Source organism: Carassius carassius, chromosome 36 (genome assembly GCF_963082965.1).
Source record: "Carassius carassius chromosome 36, fCarCar2.1, whole genome shotgun sequence".
Classification (NCBI taxonomy): Eukaryota; Metazoa; Chordata; class Actinopteri; order Cypriniformes; family Cyprinidae; genus Carassius; species Carassius carassius.
The window spans coordinates 6,686,224-6,704,490 of NC_081790.1; the positions used below are offsets into that span (position 1 = coordinate 6,686,224).

Genomic DNA, 18,267 nt, shown 5'->3' on the forward strand with positions numbered 1-18,267 from the left:
TTGATGCTGCACTTTACACTTAGTTATATATATTTTTAAAACATGAGCAGGCCTACAAGCTGGGATTGGTAATGCTGCACTGTAATCTTAGTTATTTATTTTTATTTTTCATTATATTTTATTATATGATATTGGTTTGAGACAGAGTATTTTATTTAGTGGATAACTTTTCAGCAGTATTTTATTTCCTATTCTTTTTTTTATTTTATATTTTATTAAAAAGTATTTTAAAAAAGTGTGTGACGAGTGGGGCGGGGCCGAGGGACATGGGAGCGAGGCCGGGGGAGTGATTGGAGATGAACTACACCTGTTCGTCCCACCGGTCACAAAGTGTAAACAAATTGTTAAAAAAAGTTTATAGTAATAAACAACCTGCAGTTTAATGTTTGATTTTCTTTCCCTTACTGTACCGAAAATGAACCGAACCGTGACTTTAAAACCAAGGTACATACCGAACCGTGATTTTTTTTTACATACCGTTACACCCCTAATAGCAGAGGAAACAAAGAAATCCCTAGGGAGCTATAAACCAAGGCCTTTAGATCCAGCACACCAGTTTATTGTCTTAAGGCTGAATAAGGTGGTCTAAAGTTCTCAGCTTGGCCTTCAAAAGCTCTCCAGCAATAGATACGACCACCATTTCACGACTCCCACTCTGCATAAGTGTGTCCCACCCCCAACATCACCTCGGCCTGCTTTCAATAGCTATTCATCCCACTCACGATCACACAATGAGCATCTTATTCGCCCTCTCGGCTTGTGAAGCTCACCAGTCCAGAAATGACGCACTGTAGAGAGTAAGAAAGGCCCTCTTTCTCCTGCTTTACCCACTTCTGCTCTCTGAAATTCTCCTTCTATTTATGTCTGAAAGTCTGCATTACAACAAGACATGCATCATTCGTGCAGACGAGGCAACAACCACCAGTGTGATGGACTGTATTTATTCTGCCTGTCATATATGACCTAATTATTAGTGGTGCTTGCCGGAGGCAAGTCCCGCAGTAACTAGTCCCGCAGTTTTTGTCACAGACCAACGAAACAGGTGTCAAATCGTGCGGCCTATTCGGGAATGGTGTGCTATATGACTTTTATAAGCGATTGGGCGTATGATGTTCATACACCGGGCGAAATATTGGGCGACAAATCCCATAGACAATGCATTGCGGCCAACTTTGACGAATCGTAGCTCCGAGAGAGAATTTCACAGAAACACGTGAATCACCACATTTGGAGAGGCTATCAGGCTGTGCGAGAACATACCCCACATTGGGGTATAAGTTGTACCCCTGGGGCGCAAGAGCCCCCCAAATTTGCCCCAATACAAAGTATAGGGAGGGCTTTTCCTACTATGGGAAATTACATAGGGATTTTGTATTGAATATAACTCTGGATCACAATATCAGAGACATGGGGGTGGGCTCATTTTAATCAGACAACCAATCAGACTCTCAGGATCGGTATGAGGCTATCAAGCCACGCCCTAGCAACCATATAGAGCACCCTAACTTAGGGCTGCACGATGTGTCGTTTAAGCATCGATATCGTGATGTACGAATCCACAATAGTCACATCGCAGGATGTGCGATGTAGGCTGTCGTAGTTGATCCGTTATTCATTAACTGTACGGGCCAGCTACTCCCCTGCCCTTGACGATTCGCGGATTAATTGCACAGCTTAACCATCATAGAGTGAAAGTTTATAATTGACAGGACTGAAAACCACATGCAAGTTTAACAGGGCAGAGAGAGAGGGAGCGCGAGAGCGACAGAGAGAGAGAGAGTGTGCGAGAGAGACAGAGAGAGCGCGAGAGAGAGAGCGCGCGAGAGAGACAGAGAGAGAGAGAGCGCGCGAGAGAGACAGAGAGAGAGAGAGCGCGCAAGAGAGACAGAGAGAGAGAGAGCGCGCAAGAGAGACAGAGAGAGAGAGAGAGACAGAGAGAGAGCACGCGCGAGAGAGACAGAGAGAGAGAGAGAGAGAGAGAGAGAGAGAGAGAGAGAGCACGCGCGAGAGAGACAGAGAGAGAGAGAGAGAGAGAGAGAGAGAGAGAGAGAGAGAGAGCGCCCGAGAGAGACAGAGAGAGAGAGAGAGAGCACGAGAGAGACAGACAGAGAGTACATTAGAAGTACCAATAATGTTTATAGAAATGTATATGGATTTATTTTGCATGTAATTTTTTTTTCTTATGAATATATATGTATTTTTGTTTTGTTTGTTTCTATTCTGTTATGTACAATGCTTTGGCAATATGTACCTTTGTATGTCATGCCAATAAAGCAATATGAATTGAATTGAGAGAGAGAGACAGAGAGAGAGAGAGAGAGAGAGACCGAGAGAGAGCGAGCCGTTTTCAAACAACACGAGCGCTGTCTTGCTCTCTCTCCCTCGCGCATATTAATCAATTGATACGATGGTGTCGTAGCAACCATCATGGGGACCCTAGCAACCGCCCTAGCAACCATCTAATGTAACCTAGCAACCAAACCTAGTACCCTAGCAACCACATAGCAACACCCTAGCAACCACCCAGTTTACCCTAGCAATCACACTGGGTACCCTAGCAACGGCCCTAACAACCATCCTTGGGACCCTAGCGACAACCCTAGCAACACCCTAGCAACAGAGGGGCGAGTTTTGCCACTGCAAGCACCACTCACATTTTCTTCAGGAAATGTACATTCTAGTTACTAATACAATTTGGTTGAGATGGGATAAGCTGTTATATTCTGAAAGGTACTTGGGTGTTACTGTCATCCCACCGGGTAGCTCAAACTGACAGATCTGTGCTTTTCATATAAAATGCAAACAGAGGCTAGATGTCATTGCAGAAAGCTACTACTGTATTTGGTATAAAGGAAATGTAATTTCATTTGTAAACCTTTTCTGACGTTTTTTGGGAAAAATGATAAAGCTCATGATATTTTATTGTATAAAAGCCATTCCAGTATCAGAGGATTTATAGCAAAAATAAAAAATAAAGTAAATAATAATCATTTGAAATACAAATTAATAAATTAATACTTTTATTCAGAAAAAGAGCATGAAGTTGATCAAAAGAAACATTAAAGTCATAAATAGCTGTTATTTTTGCTCATGTTTTATTTATTTTTTAAAAGCCATTTCAACACAAAATGATTCATTGCAAAAATTATAAAATAAAATAATTACCTTGGAAAAATAATACTATATGCACTACTGTTCAACAGTTTGATTTCAGACAGTAAATTGATTGTGTCCTTAAAGACATTTATAATCAGGGATTGAAATTAACTGTTTCACTCACCAGCCAATTTGGCTACAAAATTGTTAAGTTACTGTCCATTCATAGCTTCTACTAGCCAAAAAAAAACATAAATAAAATAAAATAAATGAAAATAAACCAACAGCTTAAGGCTTGTCCACACTGAACGTGACAAAGCAATTCTCAAATCATTGAGAATTTCACATCATTTTAAAATGTTCATAAAAGGACAATGCAGGACATTACGGGAAATCAGGGACCAGTTGCACATGAAGAAGCTCTTCCCTCATTCAGGTCCAGAGGTGGGTAGTAATGAGTTACATTTACTTCGTTACATTTACTTGAGTAATTTTTTGGGGTAACGAATACTTTTCGGAGTATATTTAAAGATGGGTACTTTATACTCTTACTTGAGTAAATTTTTGGGGAAAAATCTGTACTTTTACTTCATTACTGTGGGCGACGCTCCTCTCGTTACTTTATCTTAATGCAATAAATGTTATAATGCTTCAGTTTATTCCAAACGCGCCGTCTACTTTTCTCTGGGCAATGAGCGATGCCCATTCGCGAATGATTCATTCTTTTGAGTCAATTCTGTTCAAAGGCTTGATCAAACCAATTGGCAAACGAGTGAATTTGTTCATGAATCAGTTTGAATGAGTCGTTCAGTTCCCTGCCGCACGCGCTGAGCGTCTGAAGTGGTTCACTCGGAGTTGTAACGTTTAAGAACAGAAAGAGCGTTGAAAACGTGGCTGGAACTGCACTGAATTGAAATCTGCAAAGGTTATTATTTGCTAGCGATGGAGATCCTTATTAGATGAACACCGCGTGTGCTGTCTACTGTTTAACAGGTAATAACTTGGGCTACATTCGATTACAGTACACGATACCACTGTGACATTAGTTTGTTGTACGTGTGTGGCTTATAACAGAGGGGAGTCAAGTTGAATGCAGCTTCCAAAAGACAAAAAATAGCCGATTAAGATTTTATTAATTTTAATACAATCACACTGGTGCAAGTACGTTCAACGAGTCATATTATCAGCTGCTAAATTCAGATCTGTGATTGCTTGCTGGCGCTAGCCAGAGATAGATGCGTTTATACAGCGCTGCGCATTATAACAAATCACACATGATTCTTTTGAGCTTATTAAAGCATTGGCCAATCAGAGGCATTCAGATGAGTCATTGCTAAAATGCCGGTGCTTCCTTCACTCGCTCGCTGACTGAATACCTCTTTCTGGCGAATTCTCTCGCAGGAACAACAAAGTGCAGATGTGTGTACGAATCTTTAATTAAGATATTGATTTCACAGTGTTAACAGTTTCAGTGATTTTAATGGGAGTTTCTGAGAGTGATTGAAATCTAGACTGTCAGTGAAAATTATCTTTAATAATGTAAATGTTATTTGCTCTCTTTCTGAACAATGAAAGATTAGTAGCAATATTTATATCACATTAACTTTCAATGTTAAATTCACATTTAATATAAAGTCAGTCGTATTAAAAATATGTTATGGCATGACACCTATATCTGTTACTTAAGTAAACAGACAGGGTTTTATAATAAATTACATAAATTGGAGTAAAGGCTGATGAAATATATACATTTATACACGCACACATACATTACATACATTTTATCTATATATCTAAATAAAAATAGGCTCAGTATATATGACCCAAAGTAACTAGTAACTAACTACTTGAGTAGATTTTTTATCCGATACTCTTTTACTCTTACTCAAGTAACTATTCAAGACTAGTACTTTTACTTTTACTTGAGTAAATATTTCTAGAAGTACTTTTACTTTTACTTGAGTACAGTTTTTGGGTACTCTACCCACCTCTGTTCAGGTCCACAATGTTCAGTATCCATCTTCACTCTAATCTCACCGCCAGAACTTGTATTCCAAAACACCTTTATAAAATAACAGGCCCAAGAAAGCACAGCACTAGCTCTCAACTCCAATCACTCCTATGAATCAACCATCATAGTTCAGAGCCCAAGCACTAGCTTAGGATGACAACAACTCTTGAAAAGAGAAACAAAGAAGTTTCCAACATATATGTATTTAAACAGAAAATCACAGTGGCATGGACCTCTTATTCATGAAAGAATTGTAAATGCACATTTTCCTTTTGCATGCATTCAAACACACACTCCTTTGACCCTTATAATCAATTATAACCGAGAGAGAACCTCTTTCTCACATAATTCAATAACACAAAAAATTCTTACCCTTGAACTCAACTCAAAGCTCTCAGATAATACTTGACATGGTGGTACACATTCCCGCTCGTAACTATGATTATTTCCCTGAATGTTCCACCATTCTCTAATTGAGGTTAAAAGATAAAACACTTCAGAAGGGCAAGCAACCAGAGTTACAAACCCGCCTTCCGTTCTAATGCCACTTTACACACTCCAGACACTTTGGGAGATGAATTGGTGAGGCAGAGATGATAGCTGGGTTTGGTCCATTAGAGGAAATGATAACTCATTGGTATTGCTGTTGAAGGCCAGGGATGCTAGAGGGACTTAAAGAGGACACAAGTAATAACTAAAAATAAAAAATATCTAAGAAACATGCTACACTTTATTCCTGTAACTGTGTCAAAAACCAAACAAAGCAAAAAGCAATTCTTTTGTAACGTTATAAGGTCACTTTTGATCACTTCAATGCATCCTTAATAAAGATACTAATAAATAAAAATAAAAAAATAAAGATTATTATTTAGTCATTGAGATTCAATTTTTATCCAAAGCAACTTCTGTCCCCCTGGAGTAAAGTGACCTTTAATGTCTTGCTCAAGAACAAGGTGGTTGATGGATCAGGATTTAAGCCTACAATCGTTTGGTTGCCAGCAGGTTACGTCAGACACAACAAACTCTGATGATGAGTTGCCTGTAAACATTAGAAAAGAACCCATGCAATCAAAATAAAGTGGTATGTTTACTACGTCAACAAAACTGTAATGGCTCAATCCGTCAAGTCTATAAATAAGGAATGGCTTTGCTGCAGCCCTATTTAACATATTTAATTGATATAATAATAAAGTCTCAGGGCTGCAGCTGATTTTATTTCGCGTCGACGTAAGATGGCAGAAAAGTATTTCTCAGGCTGTGGCTGTCAAGCTGGATAATTAGGATTCAGATTCCAGCAGCCTCTTAAGAGAGCCGAAGCTCTGACTGGCTTCCTGTGCACACCCAGAGATTAGTTCAATGACGGGTTTGGCATTTCCATGTCATATATCATCAGGTCTCAAGTGGGAAACCTTGGTCCGCTGGGGTCGTTCTAATGGGAGGACTGCAATACAGTATCGTCTTAAATGCCACTTAAAACAACAGTAAAAAACATTAGCAGTTCCCAAGTGCAAGACATAAATGTTGATGGTTCAAAGTCAAAATCGCTGCTTTTTTTAAATCCATCATTTTATATGTTAGAACACAGCAGAGTTAGCTACATTTTGATAATGGCAGCTACACCCCTACTAAGGTCTATCACAGACACTATATGATGGTGATTTCTCCTATTGTGAGATAGTCTACGAATGTGATTCATAAGCGCTCGAATACAACTCAGAGATCTATGCTCTCACTGTACAGGGTTTTTATTAAAGGGCTTCTCACGTTACACAATGACCGTTTTTAACCTGGCTAAACACCCAGATTTATAAAGCATTTGTATGGATGCTTCCATCAGCAGTTACATAATCAAGAACGCTGAGCAGATTGGAAGCATTTCCATATCAATGGCGTTCATAATATTATGGCACCTGGTTTCATCAGAACTAAGTCTGCCTTAATGAAAGGTTTACTGTAAGTGCTTATAAGCATGTCATCATGCTCCTATTGCAAAAACAGTTCTCAGGAGCCCTAAGGTATGTCAAATTACAACCTAACAAACAGGAAATGAAAAACCTGCAGGTGACAGCATTGAAACTTAGGCGAGTATGAAATTAGAATTCTGCCCAGCAGGCTATTAACAATATATTATCATTTATTATCCATTTTAATTGATGATTCTAAATTCAATATAGGTGTTATTACTTTTCTAGGCAACAAGACTTTGCTTTTGTTTTTTGTCTGGCAGAAGATACATATCTGCTCACCAATGTTGCCTTTATTTGATAAAAAAAATACAGTAAATATTTTGAAATATTATAGAAATTAAAAGAAGTTTTTTCTCTTTTAATATATTTTAAAACATAATTAATTCCTGTGATGGCAAAGCTGAATTTTCAGCATCATAACTCCAGTCTTCAGCATCCTTCAGAAATCATTCTAATATGCTGATTTGCTACTCAAGTTTGCACATTTGTTTGCAAGATCAAGATTCCCTTTAAACAACATACTTTATCCCAAATTGCTCTGTGGGATACGTAGGCATTGGCAAAAGGTGTAAACAGCCCTGATTTGACCCAGAGTGCCCCTGACCTTCTGTAAGCATGTGGCTGCCATGTACCGAATGCTAAATTATGGCCTATTGTTGCGTTCTACTTGGTAACTCAGTTACTGTCTGAATCGCACACAGAATTCCACACACTTTCTAACTCCAAGCCAAGACATTCCATGCCCTGAATTCCAAATTCTTACATTTCAGCAAACACCATTAAAAAAATGGCACATTCTGAAATATTAAAGAACAAGCGCTTCTCTATTCACTTAAGAGTTAATGGACTAACTATAAAGCTTTTTCATCAAATACTTCAAATTTAAATCCAAATGCTGACCTTGGCTGTAAAAGAGAAATTGCAATCCATACTTATTCAATAATGACGGTGAAACAGAACAGTATTTCAAAGAAAAAGCACTGCAACATTTGCAAATAAGAGAGCATTGTTCAATTTAAATAACTAAAACACTGAAAACACCTAATTTCTGATAACTTGCTGCCATTCAATTAGAAATTACAGTCGAAGTGCACTATATGGGTGTTTGCATAATGCCAAGAAAGTAGTACATCTATCAAAAGAGTAATCGGATTTATATTTGACACATTGCTGGTAGATTTTGTGGCATCTGGCTGTGGTTTTATGGTTCCTGGGTTTTCTAATTCCATCTTGGGACATCAGCACAGAAGCATGTCACACGGATTGGGAAAACATGATTAGGCTGCAACTACAGCTCATGTATTTTTAATGAAGATGATGTGACAGCATGTACTGTAGCTGTATCACATTCCATGCTCATGATGCCAAGCGTGAGTGCGTAATCAAGTAAACGTTTGCGTGTCTTCCCTCAATGTAAACCAGATGCATTTTAGCATATTCACAGGCCAAATCATAAGATTATTTGAACAATGTGCATCCAAATTGAATGTGCATCCAACCTAAGCCTTCACCTTAGGTGTGCATGTCTAATCTATACAAGGCAATAAATCTGTAAGATGGTCCAACAGAAATAAAACAAATGGGGGTCTACAATTCTACAGGAGTTCAGTCAACAAAAGGTCTATAGGAATTGACAGACTGTTTCTATCGGAAAGCTTGTCATTCCTGTGTAAAGACAGTGTCTTGGGAACGGAGATCTATAGGAGCATGAGAAAGGCATGATCAAGGCCAGCAAAGAGACAGGAACTCAGGGAGCGAGTGATGGGATCCCACAGGACTGAGAAAATGTTGTGTGGTAAACAGACCCGCTGACAGGGCTGAGTCCCAGCCAACTTGACGGATACTTGCCGCATACTAATGAAGCGTTGCATGTCTTCTGTGTGTTGTGCGTGTCTGTCATCCAATGATTTGGGATAACACAATAGCATGATGGTTCTTTGGAGGAAAAATACTTTTGATGAATCAATAACTTGTATTGAGATTGCTAGTGTAACCCTGTGTATTACAGTAACACTTTATCAAATCAACTACAACCAAAGTTGCTAAAATAAATTAACACTTATGTGAAGCACCACTTCTGTTAAGGGCCATACACACTAAGTGTGTTTACATGTACCCAAACACCTCAATCGATCCAAACAAAATTTTGATTGGATTAAATGGAATGGTGTAGACCTGAGATAATCCGATCAACAGGATTGGGGAAAAAATAAAAATAAATAACAGTTTTCTCAGTCGGATTCAAAAGAACCTTGCTGTCAAGCGATTAATCACTATACTAATAATTGCATACAAAAAAGTTTTTATTTGCATAGTGTGTTCTGTGTATATTTATTATGAATATATTTTGAAAATATTTGCATGTCTAAATTTATATAATTTATATTATAAATAAATATATTTAATATATAAACATAACATATCTTTCTGAAATATATGCATGTGTGTTTATTTACACATAAACACACTCCACACATTATTTTGGATGCTATTAATCATTTGACAGCACTACACACACACACACACATATATATATATATATATATATATATATATATATATGTGTGTGTGTGTGTGTGTGTGTGTGTGTGTGTATGTGTGTATATATATATATATATATATATATATATATATATATAACTTTTTGCTCATGGCAACTCTGATTAGCTACATTATTATGAGGATTATCTGTTTTGTTCTGAATTCAAACAATTCATAAACAGACCTTCAGGATCTGAAATTGGAAAATATTACTTAAAGTAATGATTTAACAGAAGCGGTGAAAGATCATTTATTCTGTATTGGATGTAAACAAAACAGGAGGGTGGGGAACTGGTTCTAGCCATCAGCTTTTGATTAAATGGAGGCAGATCTGAAGGCAAGCTTGTAGTTTTATTAATTGTCTTTTGTAAGAAATGAGTTCAGTTGGATTAGATGATTGAAGAAGACCTGCATACTTCACTAGACAAAAAAAAATCTCAAATTTCACGGGAAGATCCATTTATGGCATTTTTACAATTAGCTACCATATGCATGGATGAATCACTCACAATTAGATCTATAACATGCATTTAGGAAATGGATAGGGTGAATTTTCACTTTAATCAAATCAAGTTTACACACATCAGGAGAACTTCCTCAGAAAGTGAATCAAGGCATGTTCAGTCTTTCTCCTGCTGTTTAACGTCCAAACACAAACATACTTTGATCATCCGCCGTTTAACCTGTTGATGAACATCTAGCTAGTAACATTCCTCTCTGTTTACATTAAACATATTAAATCACTGCAAAAATTATTCATTAACTTCTTTAGTCTTACGTTACAGTTTCAGGGTTTGGACGGCAAGTTCTTAAGTACTTTTCCACCTAAGAACCTGGTATGCTATACGTGCTACAGTAAGTCAAATATCTTTCTATAAATTGCTGACTGGCAAACTAAATGTGATAAAGACTTAAATATGTACCTGCCAACTTGTAATGACAGTAATACATGACTCAGATCTCTCCTTTGGACTCAAATAAAAAAAGCCTACATAAAAAAAGATAATAATAACTTCACTGATATTTACACCTATGAACACGTGGCCTTGAACTATATCATCATCATTAGCATTAAAAACTAAAAGACTGATCTAGTATGTCACGAAAAGCAGTAGTAATGACTAAAAAAGGCATTAACAGGGATCCAAATGAATCATAGGCGAACACCTGCTTCCTAAGACGGTCCTCAGGCTCTCAAGAAAGTTGACCTGAATTTTCAGATGGTTACACCAGGGTCCTGTTATGACAAACAACATAGTGTTTTGGTTGCTACATAATCTGTTGTAACATTATTCAAAACAACATAAAAATGGTTTCAGCTAGTAACTACAGATAAATCTTGATTATGATCCATTCATATTTGGCCCACATGGTTGCTTCAAGGCAGTGTTATGAAAATGCGGTGCTACCAACAACACTGTATTACGAATGCAGAATAAAATAAAAATAAAACACTCATCCTTTAGCCAATTATACTGTCAGTGTCAACAATAACAACATCCAAAAGCATATCAAATATGGTGGTACAGCATAAAACAAACCCAGAAATCTTGAAATGTCAGCCTGATATTTGACAGATGAGCTGTCAATCATAAAAATCAAAACATTATGCTTTAAATGACTTGAATCAAGAACAGATTTGGGTATTAGTAGGGAAATATAAGGATTTCAAGATTCCTTTACACTCCTAACATTATTTATCTAATTAAATTATATGGAAATGTGGGAAGCACAAAATGATCGTCAGTATCGGATTATATAAATACTTATTGTGATACTAAAATAATTATCTTAGGTTTGATAAAAATTTATCCTGATAATTTGTCACATTGGAACTGAAATCTGAATTGAAAACTGAAATCAGGTTATGAAAAACAATAAACATTTAATAACTAACGTTACAATATGGTGGGAGGCATGCACTGTCTTAAAGATGGTATAGTTGAGAAAAACAGTAACGTTACTTACTTCATCCTCGGAGAGTCCATAAATGGGTTCAAAATTCGTAGCCATAAAGCCAAATAGCAATTTAATACACACATACACAAAAACACACACACCCGCTCGTGTGAAAGATGGAACAATAGCAAAGTGTGTTCTCCTCAAATCTCCTGTGAATGCAAGTTGATCCAAAGCAACGAAGTCAGAGTCCAAAAATTATTATCCTTTTAAACCATATCGTGACGGAAGATGTACGTCCACCGGTTTAATCTCATTTAACGGTTGAAATTAAGTGGATACACGCTTAATTTTCCCAACAATGTGATTTCCCTTCGTCAAGTGCAAAACGCGAATCATTCACTTCCTCTCAGGATCCGAGACACTCCCCGCTGAAATGAGTGACAACTTATCTCGCCAATCACAGCGTTTACCGAAACTCAGGGAGGACAGACTATCCAATCCCTGTTGATTGGGGGCGGGGCAACATGGTTGGACTTTTGTGGAGTAATCAAGGATGGGTAGTTTCCTAGATCCCAATATTGTATCCATAGGTAATTGACGTTTTATTATATTACATACATTTCTGTCTGTCTGTCTGTATGCATATATTGTGTTAATTAACACAATAAAAATATTCAAAAAAATAAATAAATAAACACTTAGTTTATTTAAAAACCCAGTAATTAAGCTGTTTGAGTCTTGCAGCTAGTAACAGGACTCCTATAGCAGGGCTCTTGCACCCTCTACAGTTAAAAGAGCGATGTTACCAACATGTGCCAATTTATGATTAACAACCAAAACTGGGCAAAGTCCAACTGTTATGCATCATTCATGATTCATCGTACGTGAAATAGCCCAGAGAAACGGAACTAAAATATGTTTTCTGCTGGTTTCTACTGGTGTTAATTGCTTTTGGCTTTTCTACACTAAAGTGATGTTCAACAGACTGAAAATGAACTTGAAGATCAAACAGTGTAATTTAGAGGTGAAAACTGTAAAGGAGTCTGAAAATGAAAAGTTGAAAATAGTCATTAATTATTCTCCTAGATTTAATATGACTCTTTGGGGTTAAATGGTCTAATAAGTGTTCTAAATTAATAAAAAGAAAATACATTTACAAAAAAAATACTGTTAAAAACGAAAATACACAAAAGTTGGAAACCAAGTTCACAAGAAGAGGCTGTTCAAAAGTGCAAATGCTGAGTTACCTTGATTAATGTGTGTGTGTGTGTGTGTGTGTGTGTGTGTGTGTGTGTGTGTGTGTGTGTGTGTGTGTGTGTGTGCGCGCGCGCGCTACAGCAACTAACATATCTTTTTGGATTATCCGCCTTATTGTTTTATGACGAACATTATATCAACCAATAAAGCAGTTACAATACAAAATAATAATACAAATAACATAAAAGTGGCTTCTGACATGTGAATGTACATTTATGTAGGCCTACATAAAATTTAGTTAACAAGATAAGGAAGTAGAATTAGTTTCTCGGTAAATGAATTTTTTTTTTTTTTTTTTTTTTTTTTACAAATCCAAACAAAACATTTTCCCAAAGTAAAGTAAAATCTTTATCAATACTCTCAATAACAAACAAGGCAGGTCTTTTCACACCAATTTAGGGTAGTGCCATAATAAATGTACTATAGCCTCTGGGTATCTTTTATCTTATAAAAGAAATAGTATCCACCTTAATTTGATATTTTCTTTGAATGACAAATAACACGAAGAATAACTGTGCAGTATTGCACAACAAATCAGTGCGATTATGATAGTGAATTAAAACCACTTAATAACATGCAGATGAGTTTGCTACTGTATATCAAGCAGCACATTGGACTGTTTTTGTACAGGTAAAATAACTGTAAGATAATGATACCGGAAGTGTCGCACATTCAAGTAGCCTAAATGGCCTGCGTTTACGTTAAAAATACGGTGGATACATTCACATACATTTCAATGTATTAATCTCAATGTAGAAAAGAACAATTGGTATATGTTGTTTTAGAAGTTTCTCTGTGTACCAGTAGATGTCCTCATATTGCCGCTTAAAAACTCACTTTGGCCTGAACCAGTGGTAAAAACTCTGTGGTATAATTAATCAGGTAGGGCTTTACTTAGTTTCCAGCTCATTAATAAGTTCTAATGACTTATTATTATCAAATAAAACATTTGCCAAATGTATATTCAATTTATAGATATATTAAGACTTGCAGCTTGGTTTATTATATTACTTTGAGAATGTGGTACTGAGTTCAATAAAGCTTTTAAGATGCTTTTATTGACTCAAGAGCCTGACACAGCATTAAATATAGAATAAAACTGTGCGTAATCTTCGGATAACCTTAAATTACTAAATTTGGAATACATTAAGCCAGTAGACATAATGTCAATGTTCAAGAAAAAAATAAAATAAATCCATACCACAATGTCAATTCTAGATGGTAAAATTACGTAACACCAATACACACTGAGTAGGACAGAGAAGGATTTTTTTGCATTACCCTCACCAAACCATGAGCGCAAATTCAGTCTCTGGTTGGGAAACAGTTACTTGTTGGAGGGTTTCCGGATGTGGTTAATAGAAATCACCGGTGCCAGCCAGGTGCACAGGTGTGGGAAGTTCTCAATTCTGAAACAAAACAGATTCATGAGCTGCATTTAATCTTCCTATGTTCCTGTTTTTCAAACGCAGCTGTTCTTTAAGGTCTTCATCACACACATTAATGACTTCAATCACTCCTAAAGCAGAAGGGGCCCGAGTTCATTGACAGGACCATGATGTTAATGGATGTTGACAGATCCAGTTCAGTAGTTTGTGGTTTAGCACAAAATTCTAAGTAATTGTAAAATCCTGGATTTATTGCAGCATTAAAGAGACGATAAATGCTGTCATTTACAGTAGGGTAAGAGGAAGGACTTTTAAGTTGAGTCTTTTATTCATTTTATTCATGCAACAGATAGTGATTGATCCGCTATTCTCATAAGCATTTGTGAAATATACAGATTATTCAAATGTTTTTCAAGTATTCAAAGAACCAATGTTGACATTAGGATACTACAAAAACTGTAACAAGAAGCAAGACTCTTTTGGGAGAGTTTTGGAATGGGGAAGATGTACTGTTCTACAGAAGATTTGGCAATAAGACAGATGACTGACAGCGGCAGAGAGCACATGGCAGTGCACATGATCAGTGTTGGACAGCTGGCGTGAGCCTGACATGCAGTCGACCCTTTCTGACCGTGATGATGGCTCAATCTCACAGATTAGAGGAGAGAGAACTGAGCCTGTGTGCACATTAATTCAGAAGTCAGGTGCATGCCAAGAATACAGAACATACTGTATTTAAACATACAGTAGGCCTACCATTAAATAGATTGGGGTCAGTAAGATTTTTTTGTCTGTTTGTTTGTTTGTTTAAAAAAAAAGCATCTTATGCCAACAAAGGCTGCATTTATTTGATCAAAAGTAAAGTAATATGATTAAATATAATTCTGATTTAAAAAACTATTTTCTATTTTGATCTTTTTTAATGTTTTATTTATTCATGTGATGCAAAGCTGAATTTTCATTAGCATTACTCCAGTCTTGGTGCTCAAGAAGCATTTGAATACATGTTTTGCCACTTAATATTTTTGTGGAAACAGTTTTTTCAGGATTCTTTAATGAATAGAAAAAAAGCATTTGCTTGAAATAAAATTCTTTTGTATCATTATTAATGAGTCCTTGCTGAATAAAAGTATTAATTTCTTTATTTTCTTTTTTTTTCTTAATTAAAAACGTTTGACACTAAACTTTTTAATAGTAGCATAAATCTCTAAAAATGTTGTAGTAATATTGTATAGTAACGGGATAGGTTATCCAATGAATGCATGTCCACCGCACACTTGAATGAATTTATCAACATGTATTTATTTAATTAAATAATATGTAATATTAATAAATTATTAAACCTTATTTAAACAAACATTTAAAATAACAATGATTCCACAACAACTAATACAACAACCAAGTGGCCAGAAACAGATAACTGTATATGTTATTTTGTCTCAATTTTACATCTGTAGTGGCTCGTTTCTGGGTTAAGCTCAGCTTGAAATCTTTTGTAGCCATCATTGCCCACCTCCTATTTCTCTCTTGTAATTCTCTCTCTTGGTAATTAGCATTCACTTTTTATCCATACAGACTTATAGTACAATAACCTTAAGCATAGTCCCCAAGAGGTGACCTTGTTTAAGTGCTTCACTCTAGGACACAATTCAATAACCACACAGTGCACGGGACAGCCAACATTAGGATTAAATCTGTGATGTTTTGATGCCACTCGAAATTCTTCCAAATTCAGTGTGTGTGTGTGTGTGTGTTTTTGCATGCAAGCATGTATACATGTTTCTGTGTGTATTATTTACATTTATTCATTTACATTTATTCATTTAGCTGACGCTTTTATACAAAACGACTTACAATTGCTATATATGTCAGAGGTCGCACACCTCTGGAGCAAATAGGGGTTAAGTGTCTTGCTCAGGAACACATTGGGGTGTTATTTATAGTGTTCCTGTACCTCAAGTGGTAGAGCATTGTTCTATCAAGCGCAAGGTTGGGTGTTCGATTCCCCGGGAACACATGATAAGTAAAAATTGATAGCCTGAATGCACTGTAAGTCTTAAATTTAATTTATTATATTATATTACATATTATATCATGCAACCAGAAGCCAACTCTCTCCTTATTCAGGTCAGTAAAATCCAAACTCATCAGCAAACGGTGATCCTTGCCTAAAATAATTAATGTGTTCATAGTGTTCACTAGTATTATAAATAAACTACTGCCCTATACACCATCAAAAAGCCACCTTCACTTATGACTTCACATTATGAGCTTGTTTTATGACTTATGAATATGTTTTCCAGCCCATTCCATCTACCCATAAACTGGTACGGCTAGTCTCTCAGCTGATCAGAGAAACATTATTTGGCAGAGGTCACTGTGTTTTTTTATGCCTGTGTTTGCTTCAGATGCTCACAGGCAAACTCGTTTGATCTTTGAGTTATGATTTCCTTCTGTCTGCTAGGGTTAAGTGTTTCAAGCACATGGGCTTGAGTCATGTCATGCCACTTGAACATGAGCCATGGAAAGGTTGAAAAAGTCAAGTTTTAGTTTTATAACAGGTGCTTTGGCTCAGTGCTTTGATCCTTTTCCATTTTAAAATAACAATTTTAGTCCATCAATGACTTGAATTTTACCTTAAAAGAATAGTTCACTGAAAAATGGATGTCATTGTTCATTTTTAAGTTTGAAAACTCCATTGCCCTTTATATGATATTATATATACTGTATGTATATGTGTGTGTCTGGTGTGTGTGTGTGTGTGTGTGTGTGTGTGTGTGTGTGTGTGTGTGTGTGTGTGTGTGTGTGTGTGTGTGTGTGTGTGTGTGTGAATGGGATTTATAAATGAAAAATATGAAATAAACATTAAAGCTTTCCGATTCACCTAAAAACTGAAAGAAAAAAAAACTTTAAATCACAAATTCTGAGTTTATCACACAGAGTTCATTCAGATTAAATTTAATTTATTCAATTGAAACTTTACCTCTGGATGAGTTTGTAGTATATTTTTAATGACTTATGGAATGTTTTCTCATCCACTCAGTACAAGTGCACTGAACAGTGGATCCTTTACTCAGCATTAGAATTTACTGGAGATCATTAGAATTATGCTATTATATTGGACTAACAGAAGCAATTTCGTAATTAATTATAATTACAAAATTGCCACTATAAATAAATGACACATTGGCAATAATGTCTTCTGTATATTCATTTTGGGGAATTTTATTTTAGGAATTACAATACATATAATACAATATTCTTCATATAATTTAATACATTTAAATGAGTACTGTATGCTGTTAAGAGTTTTTATTAATGCATTAAAATCAAAGTGGTTAATATCATATTTATCTATTTTATCTGTTCTTTTTTCCTATTCTGGTTGTGTATGTACAGGTAAGCAGTCACATGATCAAATGATTTCACAGGTCAACAAACTCAATGTCTTCAGGTTCAGTGAGTTCAAGGAGTCTGGTAAGTCTTAAGGATTTGCAAAAAAGCACAGTAGCAGTAGGATTTGCACTAAAAATGGATACATATGCTATAATATTTTTGATTTATTATTTTGCCATTCAGTTGTTTCTTTCTTTATTAAATGGCACCTTTGAGTCATACAATTTGATACACGTACAAAGTGGAGGAGGTTTGGTTGGATTAGGTACGGTAAATTTTTCTTATCAAACACATCTAGTCACATCTGCTTTAATCCTTTGTGTTATATATGTTTATTGTATTTTTATGCAATGCAGTTAATGCATTACATAAGTCATTCAGTTAAATGTTAAACCCCGGTTAAAGATTGATAATGGTGTGAAAACAAGGATTTTCACTTGCCAGTTCGCCCCAAATATGGAAGGAGAAAGAAATAAAAACATTTATAATGACATAACTAATGTATTGCACTTTTTGTGATGCATAATGGAAAATCAGTGTGCTTATAGTCTACAGAATATGGCAAGAATTATTTTGTAAACACCTCATAAGCATTAACATAAAACATAAAAAAGTATGAATGTCATTGCATTACAAAAAAACATCTAAATATATATATATTTCTTTTTAGGCACTGTTCAGAGACATTTGGTTCTGATGTTTTTGAAAT

General features: G+C 35.9%; 1 protein-coding gene across 6 annotated transcripts in view; it reads right to left on the reverse strand.

The window, feature by feature from the left end:
* The window catches only part of nedd4l (NEDD4 like E3 ubiquitin protein ligase), an 80,277-nt gene extending 68,333 nt beyond the window's left edge, over positions 1–11,944 (reverse strand). For 4 of the 6 annotated variants that reach the window (XM_059526011.1, XM_059526010.1, XM_059526012.1 and 1 more), the window contains exon 1: positions 11,584–11,943. In XM_059526011.1, coding sequence (XP_059381994.1) covers positions 11,584–11,628 — 45 coding nt within the window. In that variant the 5' untranslated portion in view covers positions 11,629–11,943. Of the gene's footprint in view, positions 1–11,583 lie in introns of all 6 variants that reach the window. The other 2 variants (XM_059526008.1, XM_059526007.1) reach the window with 1 other exon arrangement.
* Between the last annotated feature and the right edge of the window lie 6,323 nt (positions 11,945–18,267).